Below are 24,028 nucleotides of genomic sequence, written 5' to 3'. Positions count from 1 at the left end.
AGCGAGCGCTTAACGCCTAATTGATTACTTTGTAACTTATATCCCTTCTTAGACTGACAGGGGAGACTGAACAGTGGGATTCCAAAATTTTAAGCTTTAATAATATAGTCTATTATGTATAGTCAAAGCTTTCAGTTTTTTATGTAGAAACTCATAACAGTCATAGCTTTCAGTTTTTTATGTATGATTGTGTATGATATTATGATTGTGCACAGTGTTTGACTATCAAGCTCGCACAGTGCTACACAGATCTTTTGACATATGGCAAATTATCTAACGGTTCAAAGTATCATATTTTATCGTGTAGCCTGGTACCATTTTGAGTGACCGTTGCTTCGCATCCACGTGCCCCTATCAACAAAAGGTGCTTGTAGCATTGCATTCAAATAAAACACCTTTTTTAAACAATCGTTTTATTAACAAACACATTATGTTTCAGTCGAGCATCCTGGAGGAGGCGATGGGTTCCCGCGCGCGCGCGCCGCTCGCCCGGCTGGCGGACGCGCTCGACGCGCCCGTCGCCAACCAGACGGCGCTGGGCACGCTGCTGCGGGCGCTGTCGGCGCTGCGCAACAACGCCAGCGCCGCCGCCTCCGCCGCCGACAGCCTGCGCCGCCCGCTCGCCGCACTCAACCTCGACGCCTTCATGAAGGTATATCACAGCGGTACTAGAGGATGTAGCAGCCCGCCGCCACCAGACGGCGCTGGCCACTGTGGCTGGCCAAATGCTTTATGCTGGTGTCATATTGAGTGACTAATGCTAAACATCCACGCTCCATGACAAGTTCCAAAAGCCTATGTAGTATGTAATTTTAACTTACATGGAGAATCTACTGAAACGTATCAGTAGATTGTGAAGCAATGAGTCAACTACAGATTGACGTGTTCTAATTCGCTTCCTGTTTGTTTACGTATTAGTTTTAAACTTATCACTAATATATTCACAAAATTATAACCTAAAACATAAATTTCCAGCGGCTGTGGGTGTGGGAGGCGGCGCGGTGGGCGGGCGGCATGGCGGGCTGGTGCTGCGGCGGCGCGGTCTGCGTCGCGCTGCTCGCCGCTGCCGCACGACGCAGCCGACGCGCGTTGTTGCTGCTCTGTGTGAGTATAGCTTTATATCGAGAGTAGAACCTCTGTGTACTTTGGTCTTCGAGTGAGCAGTTTGATCCCTTAATTGCATTAAGAGATTTTTAATGAAAGCCTTTTTAAACGTGCTGTAACTACTTTTATACTCATTCCAACATGCATAACACTAGTTCACTAACGTAAATTCGGCTCACTAAATGAGTTTATGATTTATACATTTGACGTACTTATGTGATTGTGATATGATTATTTGACTTATATACTTATCGTTGCAGGTGTGCGCGCTGGGCGCGCTAGTGGCGTGCTGGGCGGCGGGCGCGGCGCTGTCGGCGGGCGCGGTGGCGGCGGCGGACGCGTGCCAGGACCCCGCGCGCGCCATCGCCCTGCACGCGCCGCACAGACTGCCACCCGAGGTGAGTTGTGGCACTGTGTTATAAATGGTCGCTGTTAATCATATTATGTGTACTAACCCACAATTTTGTTTTTTGTTGAATTAGGCCGCCTAGGCATTTTTTCTAGCAAGTACAACATCCGAGACCAAGTTATAAACCTTGCCTAGAAAATTGCAAGTCAGAAAGAAAATGACGTTTAATAAAATAACATTACGTTTCAGATGGTCCACTACTACCTGTCGTGCAAGGTGTCCCGCGAGAACGCGCTGACGGCGGAGCTGCGGAACGCGCAGCGCGCGGTCGTCGCGGTGCGGCAGGCGCTCGCGGTGCTGTCGCGCGGCGCGCCGCAACTGTTCAACGACCCCAGTACGTACCCACTTGTGCCGTACGAGGCATTACAGTTAAAATATTTTGCATGTTTTGGAAGTTAATATTAACCAAATCATAACTGTTTACAGACCTACAGCCAGCTCTAGGAGCGCTAGGCGCGGGTACGGGCGAGGCGGAGCGTGCGCTCGTATCTCTGAGCGGCGCGCTCGAGTGCCGCACGGCGCGCGCGTACTTCGTCGCCGCCGCGCGTGCTGCGTGCGACGGTGGGCTGCAGGTGAGCGACATAATACACTATGACACAGCGATAAAGTTGAGAATAGCTTGGCAACAAGCATTCGTCAAATGGAGCGCGGGTTTATAACGTTGTCGAGTTGCGTGCTTGAGTCTTGAATAGTTCGTTGCTGTCATGCGCGCTGATTATACGTCTGTTAGTAAGGGATTTGAGACTCTAAGACCTATGTTGATTTAGCGCGGACGTTGATGTGGAGTGTGTACACTGTAACATAAATACAGTTGTACGTTACCGTAACGCCATACTAATTCTTGTGTTAAGGCGGCATTCATGAGCGATCCATCGATCTATTTGGCACGCTGTTGATCAAGGGCGTCGCCAGCCGATGGCGCAGGGGGGGGCAAGTTGACTTTACCTACTACAGTCTACAATTCATACTTTACTCACTCTATATAAATGAGAAAAGTAGGTATGAATTGTAGGTAAAGTCGACAGCACATGAAACTTTTCACTTGTACTACGAGCCTTACATCTATTACCAGATTTTAATATTATAGTGGTCGTTGCTTTTGCATTATATTTGGCAACGTTTTTTAGAGTCTCTAGGGGGGGGCAGCTGCCCCTCCCTGCCCCCCCCCCTGGCGATGCCCTTGCTGTTGATCCAAAATGCGTGACTGTGAAAACACTGTCGGTCCTAATAGATCGGCTCGACGCGATGGAATTCCAACTGCGCCGAGCCAGTTGGCGCGGCACGCTCGTGAATGCAGAAAACCAACGGTCCGGTCGGTCTGAGCCGTCGTGCCCATACGGCTCGCTCGTTCGTGAAGGTGTTGCTCGCGAGCCAAAGACGCCATTTTGATTTTAGTTTACGTTTAGAACACGTCCGGTGCAGATCGACGCCTACACTCAAAATGATCAAATGGAACGGCTCGCTGGCGTGAATGCCACGAATTTGGCTCGGCGCGACATCGAGATCGCTCGTGAATGCCTACCTTTAGTGTAATACGAAATAAATTACATTGTACTAAGTTATTTTGGTGTTTACTTTCAGGCGCTCTCGCTGCAGCTGCTGGCGGCGATCGTAGCGGGCTTCTTGTTTACGGCTATCGTGCTAGTTGATTCTCACGCCTGGATATACATTAACACGAAGTAAGTTTTTTGTTTTGAATTCAATTGGAAGTGAATACTGTTACTTGACTTTAATAAAATTTTATATTTATACGTGGGAGAGCCATGCTTCGGCACGAATGGGCCGGCTCGACCGGAGAAATACCACGTTCTCACAGAAAACCGGCGTGAAACAGCGCTTGCGCTGTGTTTCGCCGAGTGAGTGAAATTACCGGAGGCCCAATTCTCTACCCTATTCCTTTCCCTGTCCTCCCCTATTCCCTTCCCTCTCCTATTACCCTATTCCCTCTTAAAAGGCCGGCAACGCACTTGCAGCTCTTCTGATGCTGCGAGTGTCCATGGGCGACGGGTGTTGCTTTCCATCAGGTGACCCATTTGCTCGTTTGCCCCCTTTAATTTCATAAAAAAAGAAATATATGTTTATATATTAAACGTATGTGGGAATTCCGGGATAAAATGTAGCCCATTTAACTGCAAAGTTTCCTCAAAATCCATGTAGTAAACGAAATTGTTGTACGATCGGTTCGATTGTTTTGGCGTGAAAGCGAGACAGAGAGATATACTTTATCATGTATAATATTGGTATGGGTAACACTTTATACATCAATGTTATACCTTCCACAGACGCAGCGTATCAGGCGAGGAGCAGGCGCCGTTCCTGTCGACGGCTAGCAGCGGCACCGGCGGCGGCGGCACCGGTGGAGGCGTGACGGGCGCGCGCACGCTGCCCCGCCCCGCCCCCTTCCCCAACGGCAAGCCGCCCAGCTACAGCGCGGCCGTGCAGCTCATGGATCTGGGGGATAGAGAACGACCTAGGTAAGATTCTACAGCCTGTTAAAAAAGAGTAGATGCTGAACACAATTTTGAAATCACATAAAAAGTATGAAAACTTTATTAAATCGCGAGAAAAACGTGTCAAGGTGATATTTGAAGTGTATAAGCATTCTCTGTGGAAATTCAGAGAGAAAAAAACACCTTTTGAGCGTGATTACGTTTAAGAAATTTTGATCTGCGTCTACTCTTTCTTGACAGATTATACTTTGTGGGTTTTAGAGCCTTATCATACTATCGGTTGGCGAACTAGGACACACCGCGGGGTAGCCTAGAAATGCCTGCACACTGTGATGAGTCTGTGAGACGCGAAAAAGCACTGGCAGAGTATTAAGGCTAGGCACGCTTCGAAAGTCTACTTTTATAATGCACAAGTAAATTTTGACATTCATCCCCTTGATTCACTGAGTTCTGAGCCCTTAGTTTAAATAAAATTATTATTGACTTTACAGATCACGAATGTCGGGAAGCGCGACTCTGGGTCGCGGCGCGAGTGGCGGCGCGGCGCTGGGCGGGTCGCACACGCTCGGCCGCCCGCACAACGGCAAATACGCGACGCTCAGCAAGCAGTGCAAGACGCTCGAGAGCAATGATTTCTACTGAGACCGGCCCGGCGCGGCGCAGCCCGAACACACCGCAGGTAACAGCGTTTGCAATGTTAAGAGTGTTGTGAAGTTTGTTTGTACATGAATTTGTAGTTTGTAAAATGACTGTTTTATATCTTAACTGACGAAGTAAGAATAACAAGTGAAAACTGAAATGCATAAATGCAATTTTTGTGACTGGGGTTTCTAGATTTGAATTTTGATGTGTGAATATTGCGACAAAGTCAGACGCTTAATGTTATATATAATACTTGACTTGCATGTATGTAAACTTATACACACCAGTCATGTATTGCATGACATTTACTATCCTATTTTGGTCTCAATATTTACTTTTTCTTCTGCATAGTATGCATCTGTACAGTACATAAGTCTAAGCGGGCCCTTAGACGATCAATTTTATCGTGCTATATCACGTATTGTACAATATTATTGATCATCTAGAGTTGATCTTTCAATCCTATTGACAAATAAATTGTTCAATATTTCAATATTCAATATTGCATAATAAATTGTGTAGGGGCCTACTAACATTTAATAATCATTATTATGACTTGTTTCAGGTACGACGAGCCGCACGGCTAGTCTTAACCGCTTCGACCCGAAATACGCGTCGTTCGGACCGCGCGCGCCGCGCCCGCGCCCGCCAGCGCCGCCGCCCGCACTCGCAACATTCTCGCCCGAGCCCGCGCCTCCGAGACAGGATAAATACCAGCAGGACAAGTACCCGCCCCCGTCGGACAAGTACCCGCCCCCGTCGGACAAGTACCCGCCCCCGGCGGACAAGTACGCCACCGTGCGTCCCGCACGCAGAGCCGACCCGCAACCGCTGTCGGCCGCGGCGCTCGAGTACAGGAGTTTGCAGCGCCCGCGCCGCCACCAGCAGCCCGCGAACCACCGCCGCCGACCCGACCGACCCGATCGACCCGAGAGGCAGGAACGACCCGACCGAACCGATCGCAACGACAGACACGATCTGTACGCGGTCACCGAGCTATAAGCAGTTATGGATTCGGGTGACGCATAGGTTATGATAAAGAGGTATCAATTGGTATTGCTTTGTTGCTAAGTTTAGATGCTGAGTCTACTCTACGTGTAGCAAATAATGCATCAAAAGATTGCTCTGATTTGGGTGACAAAACAATAAAACTTGAAACCTCAAGGTGTACACAAAGTGGCAAAAGAACATTAGAAATAATTTTCGTCTTAGCCTACATCTTATATCTTATTCCTCGATATTCAATAGTAATTAGAAGACTTTAAGACATGGCTGTTAATTAGGCCTAGAGTTAGATCTAATGCTCAATACGGGATTTAGGTTATGGCCTACGAGCAACGTAGGAAATACGTCAAAATATTCCTGGGGTCTGATTCACAATGGCCAATACGACTCGGATTTGATAGCTTTCGTGCGCAACAGCCAATAAACACGCGCCGCGTGTAGCGTTGACCAATAACAGCGCAGTAAGTTTTCAAACAGTTGTTGTGTGTGGGGAACTGTGAATCACCCCACTGATATAGAAAATATATCTGGAATTTTTTATTAATAAACTGAAGCATCTCTAGACACTAGACAAAACAATACTTAGATAAATTATACACTACGTATAAACGTTTTATATTGTAATATTAAACAAGCACAATGTAAGTAAGTAAATGGTAATCGAGATTTTTAAAGTACAAGTCGTTTACGGTTTTATTTAGTAATAATACGTCATTCTTAAGATTACTATGCTTTCATAGTAACAGAAGAATGGTAATTTTGACCGCTACTATTAAAGTAATATGTCAAGACATTCTAGGTGTATTAGCCAAATAAAATGTAAATCGCCTAAATTAGTGCAAAGTTGTCTGGTACTAGACTGAGTTTTATAACTCTGGCAAAACGTTTTTGGTCTGACATTTCTCTCATACAACATTAAATTGCTCAAACTATTTGCTAAAACTTTTTATTAATCTAAAAATACTTTTTAAAATACCGACAAAATCGATTAAATTTCTTTGTAGCGAAACGATCGTAGATATACAGGGTAGATTCAGTAACTATACAACACCAATTATAATAAACTTCAAAGTTTGATACTTGTATAATATTTTATTGTAAATTGAAGTCTTTTCTTGGTCCTAACAATTTTCACCAATAAAAGAAAAATTAAAAAAGATAACATTAAAACGTTACGTAATTTCAGTGTAAAATTTGACTGATATTGACTGTTTTTGGTAGCGATATGCGCAGCTATTTGTAGCTTTAATTCATACTAGCTATTTGACCGAGCTTTGCTCGTATTCGATTTTTATTCGATAGCGTATTCGATGAAAATGACATTTTCTATAAATGATTCCTAGCTAGATCGATTTATCGCCCCCGAAACCCCCTATCATAACCGGCACAGTATAAATAACTTACGTACGTACTTTTACTGTAGTAACTTTTCTCAGCACAATCTCTATTAAGTATTTTTTTTGTATGCTACACAGGACCTTTTTTAGCATTTGTAACAATAAAATAATAGTAATCGTTGCAGTGTGCACATAAAATAAATTGTTTTATCTAACGTTTATAAAACTGTCCAGAGAAGGCTGTGCTAAAATAAAACAAACGATTTTAACTGACCAACATTTTGTCTAAATCATAAAATTATTATTTCTTTATCATTTAATTACCTACTTAATTTGACTGGGTTATGTCAAGCTTAGTCAACAGATCACCACTTATATAACTCGACCAAACAATGTAGGTCTACAATCTGCCTTAGAAGGAAAAAATTCTCTGATGGTAAATAAATTTTATGTTGGAGTTACTTAATTTGTTTTCAAGATGAAAATAGCTCCGAATGAACTATTGTTTTACAAACAATGCAGACTCATATAATTTTACTTCTTATTGGTATACTTAAATTGTATAATAACTTAAGCGATAGTTATTCGATTTAATATCGATGTTACATACTTAATATCGATTCGATATCGATAACTGCTCTAAGCCGATAGGAGATTATGTGGATGAATGTAATAACGTGTATATAAATAACGACGTAGTACGTATAGGCGTGATGGTGACTAGTTTTTCCGTTTATGACCTGACCGGTAATAAAATAAAAAAACTTGTAGAAATTTCTAAACTTGCAGCCTAAAGATGGCCACTTCAGAAAGGATTTTCGTGTATTTCTAGCGAGCTGAAACCTCAAGACTTTTGCTGTCTTTCTCAGGTCGTCTTTTCACCTGATAGGGCTGGCTTTAGATATGTTTTAAATATATTAATATTTAATAAAATATTACATACCAGTTCTATCAACAACCTCAAAAAATAAGCAGATAGAAGAAATTACCTCCTTATTGGAAGTCGGTTAAAATATAGAGCGCATCTGCTCAAATTTTTATCCCTGGTCAGGTTTTATTTAGAATCTCTCTGTACTAGTGTTGTTTGGCTCAAGGCGGGTTTCTAGTACGTTAGTGGACCTTATATTATTTGTAAATAAAGCACACTTTGCTGCTACTAGCGTAACGGTTTTGTAATTATATTTAAGCATTCCATTGTGTGTAGTTATGGTGGAATTGTTAGAGTAAAAGTAAAGCTAAGGACATTCAAACTGCCATTATAAAAGTGAAATACTGTTTGTAATTCGATTTTCAACTCGGCTGAATAGTACTGCACAAAACGTTTACGAGCATCGCCAAAAGCGGTATTCTGTTTTGTAAATATTATCTGTATAGCATTTACGAGTCAAACACTTATTTATAATAGTGTAAGTATGGTACCATAATTCAGTATTACGATAGTGATTTTTGTGAGAATTTACAACGATGTTAATAAACTTTTTAGAATGTTTCTTTTCTCATTCGATCATGGTACCGTGGAATGTATTCGCCAAAGATATGCATAATTTGTAATTGTAGGGTAGACGTAAGTTTGTTGTAAGGTACGTGCTTCTCAGCGCTAATGTTCAAAGTTTGTTTTGTTCGTGGATCTAGATTATATGGAAAACTAATGCCCGTTTTCACCAACCGCTCTCAGCCTAGGTGACACATAAATATTGGTGAAAACAAAAGAGATACCTTTAATAGCCGCTAGAGGATACTTAACGTTAGGACGTGGTTGAAAACTGGCATTAAACGCTTCTTAAATTTAAGAGGCTCCTAAAACACTCTGCTTGGTAAAAGTCAGATGCTTCTATAGTTTGAGTACTCTTAAATCCCTTTATCTATATGCCATCTGATGGCTATGTTACTTGTCTGCTAGTAGAAGATGCTCATATTTTTTTAAATCATATTAATAATTTATTTCTCGCTCGCTTTGGCCTCTCTTTACTCTGATGTTATACGTTTTGCTCAATTTTGTAATAGTTTTGAGCATTTTCGAAATATTTTTATAATCTGTTTACTGGTTGTAATGCAGAAAAATCAAGATAATAATTGTATTTGCAAACAAAATTTTCTCCGCAGTATCTAAAAAGTAAAGTAACAAAACAAGATATTTAAAACATCATAAACGCAATAATATGAAAGTTACGCTGTCGTCTTGTAAGTTCACATGTTTTCAATGTAAGTAATGCACAATATTAATCATTATACTTCTTATAAATAATTAGCGAGATGTAATATAATAAGTAAGGATGTAAACGAGTTTTTTTATTTAGCTAGACCCACTGTATCGTTGGATTCGTGTTACCAAAGCGGTTTGAATATAATCTGTATGAATGTTTAGTACGTGCCATAATCCGGATTTTGAATATCGAATTCCTTTGAATTTTTGAATTGTTTCGCGCCTTTTTGTTATATTTTTTAATTTTGTTTTTTTATTCCTAGATAATTTATTTATAGACTTAGGATGATAATAAATTATTTGTACGTTTAAATATATTGATATTTGACTATTTGGATACATGGATACTTGTGAAATTTTAGATGTAATTTATCATAGTTGTAATCGAACATTTGATTCCTGGCTAATATTAAAATTCATAACTTGGATGTAATAATTTTCACGAGTTAGATCTGTAGAAAAGTCTGCTTCTTTATATGATTTCTATAAAAATTTATACTTACATTATTATTGTATTCTACAGATCTGCTCAACGAGTCGGTTCTAATTTTGGCATATTTTTTAATGATTTGTCAGAGTTTTTTATACATGTTTTTGCTTTATAAGTCAATTATGGTGCGTGTCTTGTTATTTCGCCGGGTTGTGGGGAATCCTAAGGTGATTTGAGGTTAGATAACATATCACAAGTGTATTGGAAAAGAAGAGTCCATAAGTTTAAGCTGATATCATAGAGAAATTATGTCTATGCTGATATTAACATTCTTGAAATTATATTTAATTACGTTGTTGTGCTTTAATGTGGCCACGGTTATCACATAATTATTTTGGTGTTGATCGTTGACATACGAACCGAATCAGTCTGTACAATAGACAAAAACGTAACACAACTTATTAGAAAGTCGGTTAAAACTTAAGATTCCTCACAACTCGGAGGCGTGGCGCTGTAACGCGTCGTCAGGTAATTACGGTTGATTCATAGATCAAATGTATGACTTTACAATGAAAATAATAAATGGATAATAAATATTCAACGTTTTTTTTCTTTATAATCTTACATCACTCTCGGGGCTTGATTACACGTATCGAGTAGTCGCGCTGCTGCCGCCTACTCGCGACTTAATGTGAATAAGCTGAGGCCGAGAGCACTGTCTCGGCATTTGCCGCTCTACTCGGTTGGTGTAATGACCCTCAACGAATACAGATTACAAAACAAATCTGAACTATAAAGTATTTTTGTACCGATGAAACTTTTAGCGCCCTTTAGTAGAGATCATTAAAATCTAATTTTTTTACGGTCTATGGACAATCTGTATTTTCATAAAGAATCAGGGGGCGTCCATTAATTACGTGAGGTGTTCTAGGGGAGGTGGGCTCAAGCAAAATCTTTCCAAATGTCATTTATAGTCGTAGCAAATATCATAATAATTAGGTATAATCATTTAAATGTTAATACAATACAGCTAGCCCTATGATAACAGACGCTCATGCTCACCTTTGTGTACTACTTGTAGGCTCTCGACTCCGGAGGTCGTGGGTTCGATTCCCGCGTTGGAATTAGTTGGAAACATGTTATTTCTGACCACCTGATTGTCTGACAAGTAAGATGATCCATGCGTCGCATGGGCATGTAAAAAGTCGGTCCTGCGCCTTATCTCTCGCCAGTCATGTCGGTCTCCCGTCCCGGGTTATGAGAGTAAAAGTAATAGAGAGTGCTCTTGTGTATTGCGCACACACTTGGGCACTATAGAATTACTCCTGCTTAACTGGCCCGATTTCAATGAAACCGGCCACCGTCACCGAAACCGGTGTGGGACTTGGGAGTTATTATTATTACTTGTAGATTCAAAAACATCAGAACGAAATGTAGATCTTCCTTATTCCTTAGCCAATTTAAATGCGTTTCACGTACACAATAAACACTAATGGAGCTGAATTTGACGGGGGAAGAGTTAATCTGACGCCATTACAGATTCACGACCTATTGCCGTTCGTAGAACGTTCGAGAACGATGTAAAATTTATATTGTGTAGGTACTCTTGTACTAGGTATATTATAGAGGTCACTATAAATATTGCAGGAATATGTTTTTTTATAGGAAATATTACGTAAAGGTAGAGGGCGCTAATAGCATAATATACAGTATTATATCGCGATTGTTATGAGCCTACTGTCAAAAGACAAAACGCTAGCCCCGCCCACACCCACCGCGATCTTCCAATCGTGATACAATGATTCCATGAATCGTGCTCCCGGGCAAAGTGCTTTACGCTGCCGCTAATAGTGAACAATATCACGTAACAACGGTTCCCGCATTATAGCACGAAAGTAAAGGTCGTAAGTCCTAAAAATGTTTTTGATGATTACTTAAAAATTAAATACAATACTAAGTAATATTTCCTTTAGCTATTATTTTATAAAATGTGTGATTGTAGTAGTGCAAGTTATTTAATGCTAGTAACTCAATAAGTGTAACAGATATTTGATAAAAAGGCCAGAAAGATTCATAATTTCGAAAAATAAAACTATCGAGTCAAAGTAAGTGAATCATGTTTTCGGTTAGCTAAATATCAGATAAATATACAATGATAAAATAAATCTCAATTTCATTTAAGTCAATCGTCTTTCGGTATCGTAATACTTATTAGAAAACACAGCAAAATTTGACAGCCCGCTCAGGGTAGATAAGTTCGGATATAGGGTAAGTCCGGATAATTTAAGTTACGGTAAGATAAGGCCTAAGGGTTTGCGGTTGCAGTGTAGTATGGCCGATGGCGTAATATTATGCCCGTGAATTTAGTGATTAGTTGAATTATCTGGGCTTCTGTCTATACTAAGGCCGGTATAAAGTCAGTACTCAAGATGCATCGGTCTCTCGGTCTCAAGACACGGTTCAGGCTCTGTGATTGGTTGGCTGTCAAAATTTGGACCAATCACAGAGCCGAACCGCGTCTTGAGACCGAGTCGCATCTTAAGTACTGACTATTTATACCGGCCTTCCTCTATAGTCTATGCTGATGCTGCACTCTAGCGTGAAAACATTGCACTTTGCAGTAACTATTATCCTAATACGAATCTCGCAATTTCATTCTATACGGGGCGGGGGAAACAAAAATTTAAATAAAAACCTTCTAAAAGAATTTCCGACAATAATTTTACGGGCTCACTAATTTATACTTAACTATTTTCTAATCCCTGAACAGGACGACGTGTAATTTTTAATATGCTTTTAACAAACGAAAACTAATTAAATTGCTTATGAGGCGCAGGGATCGGGCATTCCGCAAATTTAGGTCTCATCGGTCTGAAGACAATTGGATCGACTTTAAGGCTGCAAGAAATCGGTGTAACCAGGTGATACGCAACGCAAAACGCCGACATATTCTAAATAATGTAATATCATACTCTTCTTCATCCGGTAGCATTTGGAAATTCCTTGGCACGATTGGTATTGGCAAACAGAGTCAATGTGACTTGCAAAGCTCCATAAACTTAAATGATATTAACATCCACTTTTCTTCTTGCATTGCATTGGATACTCAAACCAAACGGCAAACCATTGCCTATTTAGGAAGTTTACCTTTTGCTATCGATGAAATTTTCCATTTTTCTCCAATTACTCCGGGTGAGATCAAAGCTACCATTAAACGCATTGGCTCTAAAGCCGTTGGCTGTGATAACATCTGTCGACAGATGTTACTCCCTATTATCGACGAACTCTTGCCAGCTATTACTCACATTGTTAACTTTTCTATAGAGCACTCTACATTTCCTAAACTATGGGGTAAAGCCTATATTCGTCCTTTACCTAAAATCCCTTATCCATTACAGCCGTCCCATTTTCGCCCTATTTCTATTCTTCCCTATTTATCCAAGGTTCTAGAAGCATGTGTTCAAAAGCAGCTCTCCGCGTTTGTTATCCAAAACAAAATCCTCTCACCATTTCAATCTGGATTCAGACCGGGGCACAGTACCACCTCTGCTTTGTTAAAAAGTAACTAATGATGTAAGGGCTGGCATGGAGAACTCAAAAATTTCTGTCTTAGTTTTAATCGATTTTTCCAGCGCATTTAATAACGTCGACCATGACATTCTTCTGTCAATTCTTTCCCGTATTCTCTCACCCGAAGTTTTAAATTGGTTTTGTTCCTATCTTCGAGGACGCCAGCAGAGTGTAAGATTAGATGATTCCTCTTCTAGTTGGGTGGATCTTGAAGCTGGTGTACCTCAAGGCGGTATTCTCTCTCCCCTTTTGTTTTCTCTATTTATTAATCTTATATCCTTGGTTATACTTCATTGTGCGTATCACCTTTATGCCGATGATTTGCAGGTTTACATTCAAGAGAGGGTTGAAGAGTTACCTGCTGCGATTAGGAATATGAACCGGGACTTGGAGGCTATAAATGCGTGGTCTGCAAATTTCGGTCTGCATGTAAACGCCAGTAAATGTCAAGCCATCTTGATTGGCAGTCCGCGCTTGATGAGTCGAGTCGATATTAGAGCCCTTCCACCCGTCGTCTTTGGTAATAGTGTCATCCCTTTTAGCTCCAGTGTTAAAGATCTCGGGCTACATATAGACAGCAGTCTCGATTGGCGTACTCACATTACTAACGTCTGCCGTAAGGTGACAGGCTCTTTGCGGTCTCTTTATCGACTAAAAAACTTTTTACCTTTTAATATAAAGTCGCTGCTGGTTCAAGCCCTTATAGTTCCACAACTGGATTACGGTGACGTTTGTTGTTTCGAACTCCGTGAAGAACTACTTAACAAACTTGACCGTATGCTAAATAACTGCATCAGGTTCATTTTCAATCTTCGTAAGTTTGATCATGTCTCTCAATACCGATCTAAGTTGCAATGGCTGCCAATTCGTCAACGTCGTTCACTGCGTGCACTGTGTATGCTGTACTCTCTCCTTTACTCTCCCAGTGCTCCTCTATATTTATCTTCCCACCTTGAATTTTTCAGTAATACCCACAGTCAGGAACTTCGATCATCCAAAAACTTGCGACTACATTGTCCCTCTCATAATTCCAGTATTGTCCACTCCTCCTTCCATGTACAGTCCATACTCCTTTGGAACGCCCTTCCCCAAGAAATCAGGATGTCCCCTAACAAAAATATTTTTAAACGCAGAGTTCGTCAATTATATTTAAATCAGTTGAATAATAATTAGTAATTAGATTAAGGTTCCACTGGAATTCATATTTGACAAATATATTATTATATTACATATTTTCATTTAGTAATTCAATTCCTTATTCTATGTAGGTATATCTTATTTATATAGTTTAATTATGTATAACTTATGTATGGTATTATAATAAGCTTATAGAATGTATTAGTATGTATAATAGGTAATTACGGTTTATGTAGGTCTATTATGATAAAATATGTATAAAATAATTATATAACTTTTTATTTAATGTCTAAACCAATTCAGTCTTAGAATGCGCCTATTCTACACTTTCATCATCACCCTAAGGTTGGCTGGTAGAGAATGCCACACGGCATTAAGCCCGCCTATGTAAATATTTGCATAAAGTGTTTTAAATAAATAAATAAATAAATAAAACTATCGCTAACAAGGAGACCGTTTTACAATATAATTGGGGGCAAACTAAACATATAAATTCATTAAAACTTTAATGCCGATTTACGACATCCCTTTCCCTACCACACGGTTAATTATAAGTTATAAGGGAGAATATGTAATGCCATAACTCACAAGAGATTTTAGACTTGTGAGAAATGGACCCTTAAAGGGCCATAGAACGCGGCATATTGAGAATAATAATAATATTTATTCATGAGCGTACCCAGGTAGGGGCAGGGGGGGGGGGGGGGGGGCAACTGCCCCCCCCCCCCCAGAAGATAAAATAACCGTCAATTTTCATGGCAAGTGGGAATTAAAAACGTGTTACCTACTCTGCGCAAAAGGAAGTGTTGAAAACAAAAACATGTTTTCAGTCAAATGAATAAAATTCTATTTTCATGATTTTCAGGGTTCCGTACCCAAAGGTTAAAAACGGGACCCTATTACTCCTCGTAGCGTACTAAAAGTATGCTACGAGTATGCTACGTGGGTCGACTCTTTACAGCGGTCAAGCTTTAAGACTTCGATGTCTGTCTGTCCGTCTGTCTGTCTCCAAGCTGTAACTGAAAAACGGTAGCTTTTTTTTCACAGATTAGATATGTATTTCTGTTGCCGCTTTAACAACAAATAGGTACTAAAAATAAAATAAATAAAATATTTAAGGGAGGCCATACAATAAACGTGATTTTTTGCGAATTTGAATTTGAAGCGGGAGTCCGGATTACCGAGGCCCTACTGTATTCAATAAATACACAATTGTGTTTTAAATACTTACTTTAATATTTTATAATAAAATTTAAATAAAATAAATAATTAAGGGCTCCCATACAAAAAAACACATTTATTTCCTATTTTTGTTTATAATGGAACGGAACCCTTGGCCTCTCTTGCACTCGGCCGATTATTTGTTTCAATATCAGACCGACCATTTTCTCGAAAAAATTTAGTTTTTCTTTCATACCTTTTTGAAAATACTTTGTAGGTACTTGACATAAAGTTATTTCTTCGCGCTTAGTCGTTTTATGAAAGCGAAGTAATAGAACTTGTGTCGTTAGCAGTTCGTAACTAAAACAAAGCCGAACTTACATTGTTAAAACATTTTTACTGCGGCCTTAACAAGATGGCGTTAAGGGTCTATTACACTTGTTTATTGATCGAGATGTTTGATGAGATCATTAATCTTCACGTCAAAACCATACTAAGTAATAGCGTTTTCGGCATCTGTGATCTGGAACTGCCCCGGGGCAGGGCAGGCAGGGCAGGCCGAATGGATACGGATATAGCCGAACAAAACCGATGATTCACGAAGCACGTAGACTTAGTACTACAGTTCAACAAGCCTTTATTTGAACGTGGCGAGAAAAGGAACTAAACGCTTCTATCATAGAAAAACGTCATTTCCGACATGTGTTTGACAGTTCTCACAATGTCACCCACGTTGAAATAAAGTCTTGTCGAACTGTAGTGCTTTTAACTTCGGCTGTTTCCGTATCCTGTCGGTCCACCATGCTCCGGGGCAGTTCAGATGCCGAAAACGATATTATATTCTATTATATTGTTATATTACGTGCTAGCGTTCGAAGGATTTGTAGAGAAAGACCTGCTGACTCTTTTGGAGACTTTATTCACACCACTAGGTCTAAGCACTAAGCACTAGGTCCAAACACTTAGCACTATCACTGTCCTAGGTCGTAGCCAAGTCGTAGGTTTCACTGGTTCACTCACTATTGATCACTTGTTTTCACTTCGAAGTCGCCTTGAAGAACGCTCAGACTAAACTGAATAACCGGCCCGTCTGCGGTCTGCCTGCGACTATTTATATGGGCCGGATCGAATCTTAGAATATTCCGGAACATTCATTTCCAGAATGAGCCCGATTCGCGTAAACAAGTGTGGAATATTTCTAGAAGCCTAACGCCATCTAGTATCGAATAGCGGATTTACCCTGCCTGCGGTTCTTCAATAAGTTGCGCTGGTTTGACCCTGGTTTGACTCTGTGTGTCCGTAACAATATTATAAATGCGAAAGTGTGTCTGTCTGTTAAGTCTTCACGCCCAGCCGGGCTAGCACGGCCACCAGTAGAAATGCGAAGGTATGGACAAACTGTGGACATAAACTTAAGGTCCGTTCCGATCTTTGCCGCGGCTAATTGCGACCGACAAAAATTTAATTAAAATGCCACTTTATGACAGACTATAATATACTTTGTCATAAAGTAGGATATATTATTTGAATTTTTAGGACTATCTGTCATAAAGTGGCATTTTAATTGAATTTTTCGGAACGAAAAAAAGATCGGAACTTCACGTTAAGTTTATCTCCACAGTTTGTCTGTACTTTCGCATTTCTACTGGTGGCCGTGCTAGCTCGGCAGGAGTATCTCTACCTATATAGGTAGATATTACTAACTACTAAGTACTACTTAATCTTTAAAATTTGGAAAATACGAAAAATATGTTCCCCTTTTTGACGTAAAAATCTGAATTGATACGATATTGACCTATCTCTTTCAATGCCACTTCATCTGAAAGCGTTTCTCTTCAATGCTGAACCAATAACGGTAATTAAGCTCACTAATTACATTATACACCGTATTCCGTTGGCATAAGGATCGTTTTGCTGTAAAACATTGTAGAGTACCATCGAAAGTGATTGATCCAGCATTAAAACGAAGTGAAAAGTTTCAGTTTCGGTAAAGTGCTGTTGCTATATATGTATATACGACGGCACGAATGGGCCGGTCGATGGAGACGTACCATGGTTAGGGCTGGTTTTAGCACTAGGTACCAGTGCTTTGGGCGAAATTTCCTCGGCGCCCAGGCTGCTGGTACTGGTAGTGCTAAAAATAGGCGGCGCCCCTTTTTATCTGGCGCCCTGGGCGGTCGCCCAGCGGACAGACGGACGGATAGGCGGACGGACAGACGGACGGACAGACGGACTGATAGACGGACTGACAGACGGACGGACAGACGGACAGACAACGAAGTCTTAGTAATAGGGTCCTGTTGTTACCTTTAATTGGGAACGGAACCCTAAAAAGATAATTAATATCATTATTGTTGAAATAAAAAATTCTAAAAATGTCACGCCTGTCAACCCTAAAAATAACAACATGTTACATCTGACCTCATGCAATTTTAAAAAAGGAACAAGGTGACCGTGCTCTGGCGAGGGGGGAGGGGGGGGGGGGGGGGGGGCGGGACAAATTCAATCAACACGATGACAGCGCGCCATATTTTCACCTACCCGCAGGAAAATAGTGACACTGTGTTTTTTTTCATAGCGACGCTGAGGCGTTGAATTTAATAGCTTCTGTTTTGTATACTTTTTAAGGTCTATAAGAATTTTGTACTTTAAAATATTTTTAAATCTATTTTATTTTTAAAATATGATCTTATTACGCGACCTCTGTGGCTTAGCAGAAAAAGACGCTTAAGGTTTAGAATTTATATCAAGGTTTGAATCCTTCCTTAGAATATATTTTATATTATCATGTAAGTACCTACTTACAGAAACCACGTATATTTTTGTTGTCTGGTAGCATCAACACGTCAAGTACTTCCAGCCTGCCTAGCATACGCCATCGAGATATATCATTCTCGAGATAATTAAAAACTACTCGTCTCATAATGTCAAAATCTCGACATTATCTCGACAGAACTCTATAAAAAATGTGTTATTTCGATGATAGATCTACGCGAGAAAAAATGTTTGTCATGCTAAGGTCAATAGAGATGAAGAGACAAACCATCAAACATCGAGAAAACATGTAGAGTGAGATATCTCGTTGGCGTATGCTAGGCAGGCTGAACTTGACTATTAATAATCGTGTTAATTTACAAATGCGGCAATTAATATCCAAATTCTGTCGAAAAAGAATTTATATTTAACCCGCAAAAAAAAAGGCCTTTACATCCGTTGTGGATGATTTATACAGTATTTTCAGAGCGAAGTAACCACTCCTCAAATACTATAGTGCCTGGGACAAGATTTTTAAATGTCCGTATGGTTGCCCAAGCGCATACGGCATTCTCGCATCATAGTCGGCCTAGTCCAGAGGAAAGAACTAGTCAATCCGTCTGGGACCAACTATGTGCGGGTTTCCTCACGATGTCTTCCTTCACCGTAAGAGCGTCCATATTATGTACTTGAGATCAGAAAATGTCTCATAGGTACACGCCTCCACCCGGGATCGAACCTGCACCCTCTAGGAGTGCGAACCGAAAGTCTACCCATTAGGCCACGGACGCTCACCCCGCAATACTTTGATTAAAAAGCAAAATACTCCTTTTATTTATTTAATTAAATCTATTCGGTTAACCAAAAAATCGGCTTTACCTCGGCTTAACCAGTCAATGCGCTAACGAACAAGCCTTTAATCTTTGACGTTCTCGGAAACCCTCCTAAATTACGATTTAATTTTACCTGGAAAAAGTAATCGCTTATGCCTGATGTACACGACGCGATTTTAAGGCCGTAAAATTGGTTAGTCGATTCTTTCCGATTTCGACATGATTTTGAAGTTCAAAGTGGTGTTCAGGCGCGGTCCGAAGGGGGGGGGGGGGGGCACAGGGGACATCCCCCCCCCCCCCCCCCCCCCAATTAAAAATCTCAAAATCTTGCCAAATAATAAAAGTAAATTTCTAGTATCAGCGAAAAATTTTTAGTGTAGTGACTAGTGAGTGACCACATCCAAAACTTCAGATGGACGCCATATTTGATGATAAGTGATAACCTTATTACCTTAACTATAACTATGCCTCTGGTGCAACCCACCCTTAGGTATTTACTTATTTTGGCGTAACCTCACTATTTACGTAATATGAACGACGAATAGAAAAAAATAACATTTGATCTGTCGGCGAGTGTACACGCAGTTTATTTTCCCGGGACGCGAGCTAAATTGGCCAATCAGGGGCGGGGATTTTTCAAAATGGCGGTCATATTAGCGTAACGACACACGCCATAATTGGTCATTACGAGGGATGGTAGCGCGGGTGCTAATAATTGCTCGATACTTTTAAATCTCCCTGCTTTTTAACTTTTAAACAAGAATCATAGACCTCTTAATGGGGGCTAGATGGGGTTCATAATAAAAGTTTTATGATTGCGAAGTAGTCTATAAGCATGTACTCCTGTTTATATTGTATTATTTGTGATGTACTCAGAGAAGTGCAGTGCCGTAAACAGCCTTTTTTGCGCCCTGTGCGAGCTTCTACAACTAGGTTCTTGTTTTATTTTCGATATTATATTATAGGTACCCAGAGTAATATATAGACCTATTTTATTGTTGGAATCGAGCACTAGAGAGTAGGGACGCAGCGGGAACTTATCAGGAGCAAACCGAAAAAATTATAGTCCTGAATCCTGCCTGGTCAGGCCATTCTTGCGCCCCCCCAGAGTCTACGCCCTGTGCCTGGGCACCTGTGGCACCGCCCTATTTACGGCGCTGGAGAAGTGATTCAGGTAGAGACCATAAAGGAAGAAATGGAGAAACAAAGGCCAGCAAGAGAGATGTCACTATCAGTAACATTGCATAATATTATATTGGAACATAATGTTATGTTCCGCTATGTTTGTTTCATGATGTGCATGCACACTTGCACAGTGCAATATGAAAAAGTTTTCACGGCAAAAACGGTGGGTTTTTCCACGGCAAAAACCCACCGTTTTTACCGTGGAATAATTTCTTGCGGTTGGCCTTAAGGTACTCGTACGTGTTCTGACTATAGTCACACACAAAACAGCCATATATTTTATACGTGGGAGAGCCATGCTTCGGCACGAATGGGCCGGCTCGACCGGAGAAATACCACGTTCTCACAGAAAACCGGCGTGAAACAGCGCTTGCGCTGTGTTTCGCCGAGTGAGTGAGTTTACCGGAGGCCCAATCCCCTACCCTATTCCCTTCCTTACCCTCCCTTATTTCCTTCCCTTCCCATCCCTACCCTCCCTATTACCCTATTCCCTTCTGATGCTGCGAGTGTCCATGGGCGACGGAAGTTGTTTTCCATCAGGTGACCCGTATGCTCGTTTGCCCCCTTATTTCATAAAAAATATATATATATATATATATATATATTTTCAGTCCAAAATATTCGTAGAATACCCTAAAAATATTATTTTCCGGCTAAAACTGAACAAACGTCGATATATTTGTTTACCGTACAAATATTCCGGGATGTTTGATACCGACAGCGACACACAGCGAGCCTCCCATATTTCATATTTCAAGACATTTTTCACACAACGCTTTCTATACTTAACATTTTACATTTCGAATTTTCGACGGCTCTCTCGAGTTCATACAATATTATTATTTTTAACAAAAAAATTTAAACCGACTTCCAAGGTAAAAACAATAATAATATGAACTAAAAGTATTAAATAACTCTTACTCTATAATAGTGCCTTTTTCAGAATTCGTCTAAATCTCAATTATTTCTGCACATACTACAGTCCTCATTATTTGAAGTCGGTACCAGCTAATTTTATCGTGAGTTCAGTCAATGTCAGAATATCTGAAGCTTTTGGGACTGGACTTTACCGACTTCAAAGTAATGAAGACTGTAGTATGTACAGAAATAATTGAGATTTAGACGAATTCTGAAAAAGGCACTATTATAGAGTAAGAGTTATTTAATACTTTTTAGTTCATATTATTATTGTTTTCACCTTGGAAGTCGGTTTAAATTTTTTTGTTAAAAATAATAATTTCACTCTTTTTAGTTATCTACAAAATAAGGCTTTATGCGTAAATAACCACTACGAATGTTAACTATTCACATTATGTTACTGTAAGCGAAATTGTGGTAAATGCTTGCAGTTATCTAAGCTATGCTGCAATTTAAAAAAAAAATATCTTTAAGGAGTTCTATTCAGTGTCTTTGGACCAAGAGACACCTTCGTATGAACTTTCTCTTATTCGTAACATATGTTAAAGTTACTAGAAACCACTATGAGTATTTTGATAAATTTCAAGGATTTCCCTCGATTGCTCATAGATCCCATCATCAGCTCATCACTTTCGTAATTATTATACAAAATCAAGATTATACCCTATACAACAACGCAAGAATTTTGAAAATCGGTCCACAAACAGCGAAATAATCATCAAAAACATCTGATTCGATGCAAAATATCACGAAAAGCATCAATAATTGGGTCATAATGTGATGACCCATGGCATAATTATGATTTTGATGATGATGATCAATCAAATTGATGTGTTGGCTTATGATTTCAGTTGCTTAAACAACGCCGAAATCCCCGAACCTGTATCTATAAGGATTCAAAAGTTCTGTTGGTTACCTTCGGATCCAGGGTATAACCTGGTGCGAAATCTTACTTTTTCGTAGCATTTACCTCGAATGCTTCAGAAAAAATTGAAATCACTATATGTTTCCATACAAATTTCAAGGAGTCCCCTCGATTCCTCCAGGATCCCATCATCAGATTAATACTTTTGTAAACATGGTACCAAATTCGAGTCAAACCTTATACAACACAAAAATAATTTTTGAAATCGGATCACAAACGGCTGAGTTATCGTTGAACATACAAAAAAAAAAAGATACATACAGCCGAACGTATAACCTCCTCCTTTTTGGAAGTCGGTAAAAAAATGTAGGTATCGAAAGTCGACACTAAGGGTTGATTCAGACCGCAACGCGACGGCCGACGCGTAGATGCATTTCTAAATTAATATGGATTTGACAGATTCGCAAGACGTCTGACGCAATTGAAATCTGTCAAATCCATACAAAAGAAATGCATCTATGCGTCGCGTTGCGGTCTGAATCAACCCTAACGAGGAAACGTAACTCCCATACTACTGTTTTAAAGGTTCCTTTCGAAAGGAACCTTTAAAACAGTAGTTTTTAAAGGCCACCTAAATATTGCAAATCACAAATGTATTGAAATGTTGCCTTAGGTACAAGTATTGTAATTTGTAGAGCATGTTTTTTGACGTAGTTACTTTCACTTCCGCACTCAGAGTGGAACATTAATTACTTAAATGTAATTCATTCAAAATTTTGACATAAGCCCCATACATCATCTGTCAAACTCTCCATTCAATTGAAGGTTAATCGTAATTAAATGTCTCTGAGTACGGCGGTTAGTTTTTATTATTCGTAGGGTTGAAAATAATAATAATCCTTTTTGGAAGTCAATTAAAATATTGTAAAACAGAGTTAAAAGTAACATCATTGTTAGAAAGTGGTTTTTATTCGATTAAGTAAATGTAGAGCCAAGAGAAAAATAGATTTTTTTTATTGCAGATAATAATATTTCTAACAACGATTTTCCCCCCAGCACAGTAGTGCTAGTGCTGTAGTAGTGTAGTGGTGGGAATATGTAGTAACATATTCCCACCACTGCTACTCCAGCAGACTGCAGAAGAATAGACAACCAACCACGAAAACCCTTTGACGTCTCAATAAGCCTACGAGTAGCATAGTAAAACTGTCTTGGGAGTTGGGAGCCGCAACGAAATTATTCTGAAGAAAGCAAGTATTTCAATGTCCGTCCTCAAGCAAAGCTTCTCATCTAAGTAAGTACTTATTTTAAGATTAAGGCGCTCCCCCTACGGAGATTCCGGAATTTACCGTATTTAGAGCCTTATAAACTCATAATTTGAAAGCTACAAAGTTATAATAATAAAAATACAGCAATAATCTTCAGTACTTACATCAACATTCCTTTGCCCGTTATTTCCTATTTTTGTTTATTATACCTACTCATTGATACCAGCTGACATCAATGTATTACTTTAATAATAGAAATTACAATAAATTGGTATTACTTTGGAAGCTAGCTTCCAAAATAATACCAATTTATTAAAATTGAAGCATACTTTCAGCATCTCCCTAGTATTTATAAATTACGTTTATTTGAAACACACGACATACCTACTCGTATAGATAGACAATGTCATTAACTAAGTACATAATATTATGATTTTTTTTAGATAGATTTTGAACTAAGATAAGTAAAAAAATAGGAATTTTGTGCGATCTCGGCAACGCGTCAAATGTATGGTCAAGGTCGTTTGCTTAGGGGATGGCCTTAAAACGGCCTTTAAAAATCTATTTACTGCGGGAACCCCAATTCGTTCATGTAATTAACAGTCCCAGGTAAAACGATATTTTATTTACGCTCTCGATATTGTGTTATACGTTTTGACAACGCAATTTCCAATAAATATTTCGTTTCACGTGGAACACGGTAGAAAGAATAATTCCGACGTTAATATTTTAATTCAGCGATGAAAGGCTGGTCGCA

General features: G+C 39.7%; 2 protein-coding genes across 2 annotated transcripts in view; both read left to right on the top strand.

Moving 5' to 3' along the window:
• Positions 1-5,231, top strand: part of LOC121732357 (protein tweety-like) — a 76,890-nt gene extending 71,659 nt beyond the window's left edge. The window contains exons 7-15 of the mRNA XM_042122212.1: positions 440-652; positions 976-1,104; positions 1,365-1,502; positions 1,703-1,847; positions 1,940-2,085; positions 3,095-3,192; positions 3,796-3,987; positions 4,455-4,642; positions 5,171-5,231. Of these exons, the coding sequence (XP_041978146.1) occupies positions 440-652; positions 976-1,104; positions 1,365-1,502; positions 1,703-1,847; positions 1,940-2,085; positions 3,095-3,192; positions 3,796-3,987; positions 4,455-4,605 (1,212 nt within the window). The 3' untranslated portion in view covers positions 4,606-4,642; positions 5,171-5,231. The remainder of the gene's footprint in view (positions 1-439; positions 653-975; positions 1,105-1,364; positions 1,503-1,702; positions 1,848-1,939; positions 2,086-3,094; positions 3,193-3,795; positions 3,988-4,454; positions 4,643-5,170) is intronic.
• Positions 4,958-5,607, top strand: LOC121732669 (extensin-1-like). Its single transcript, XM_042122625.1, has 2 exons — positions 4,958-4,970; positions 5,171-5,607. The coding sequence occupies exons 1-2, from the start codon at positions 4,958-4,960 to the stop codon at positions 5,605-5,607; spliced, it is 450 nt and encodes a 149-aa protein (XP_041978559.1).
• The last annotated feature ends 18,421 nt before the right edge of the window (positions 5,608-24,028 follow it).

The sequence above is a fragment of the Aricia agestis genome, chromosome 12 (genome assembly GCF_905147365.1).
Source record: "Aricia agestis chromosome 12, ilAriAges1.1, whole genome shotgun sequence".
NCBI classification, from domain to species: Eukaryota; Metazoa; Arthropoda; class Insecta; order Lepidoptera; family Lycaenidae; genus Aricia; species Aricia agestis.
Note: the sequence above shows the minus strand (reverse complement) of the source record. Positions and strands in the feature narration are given on the sequence as shown.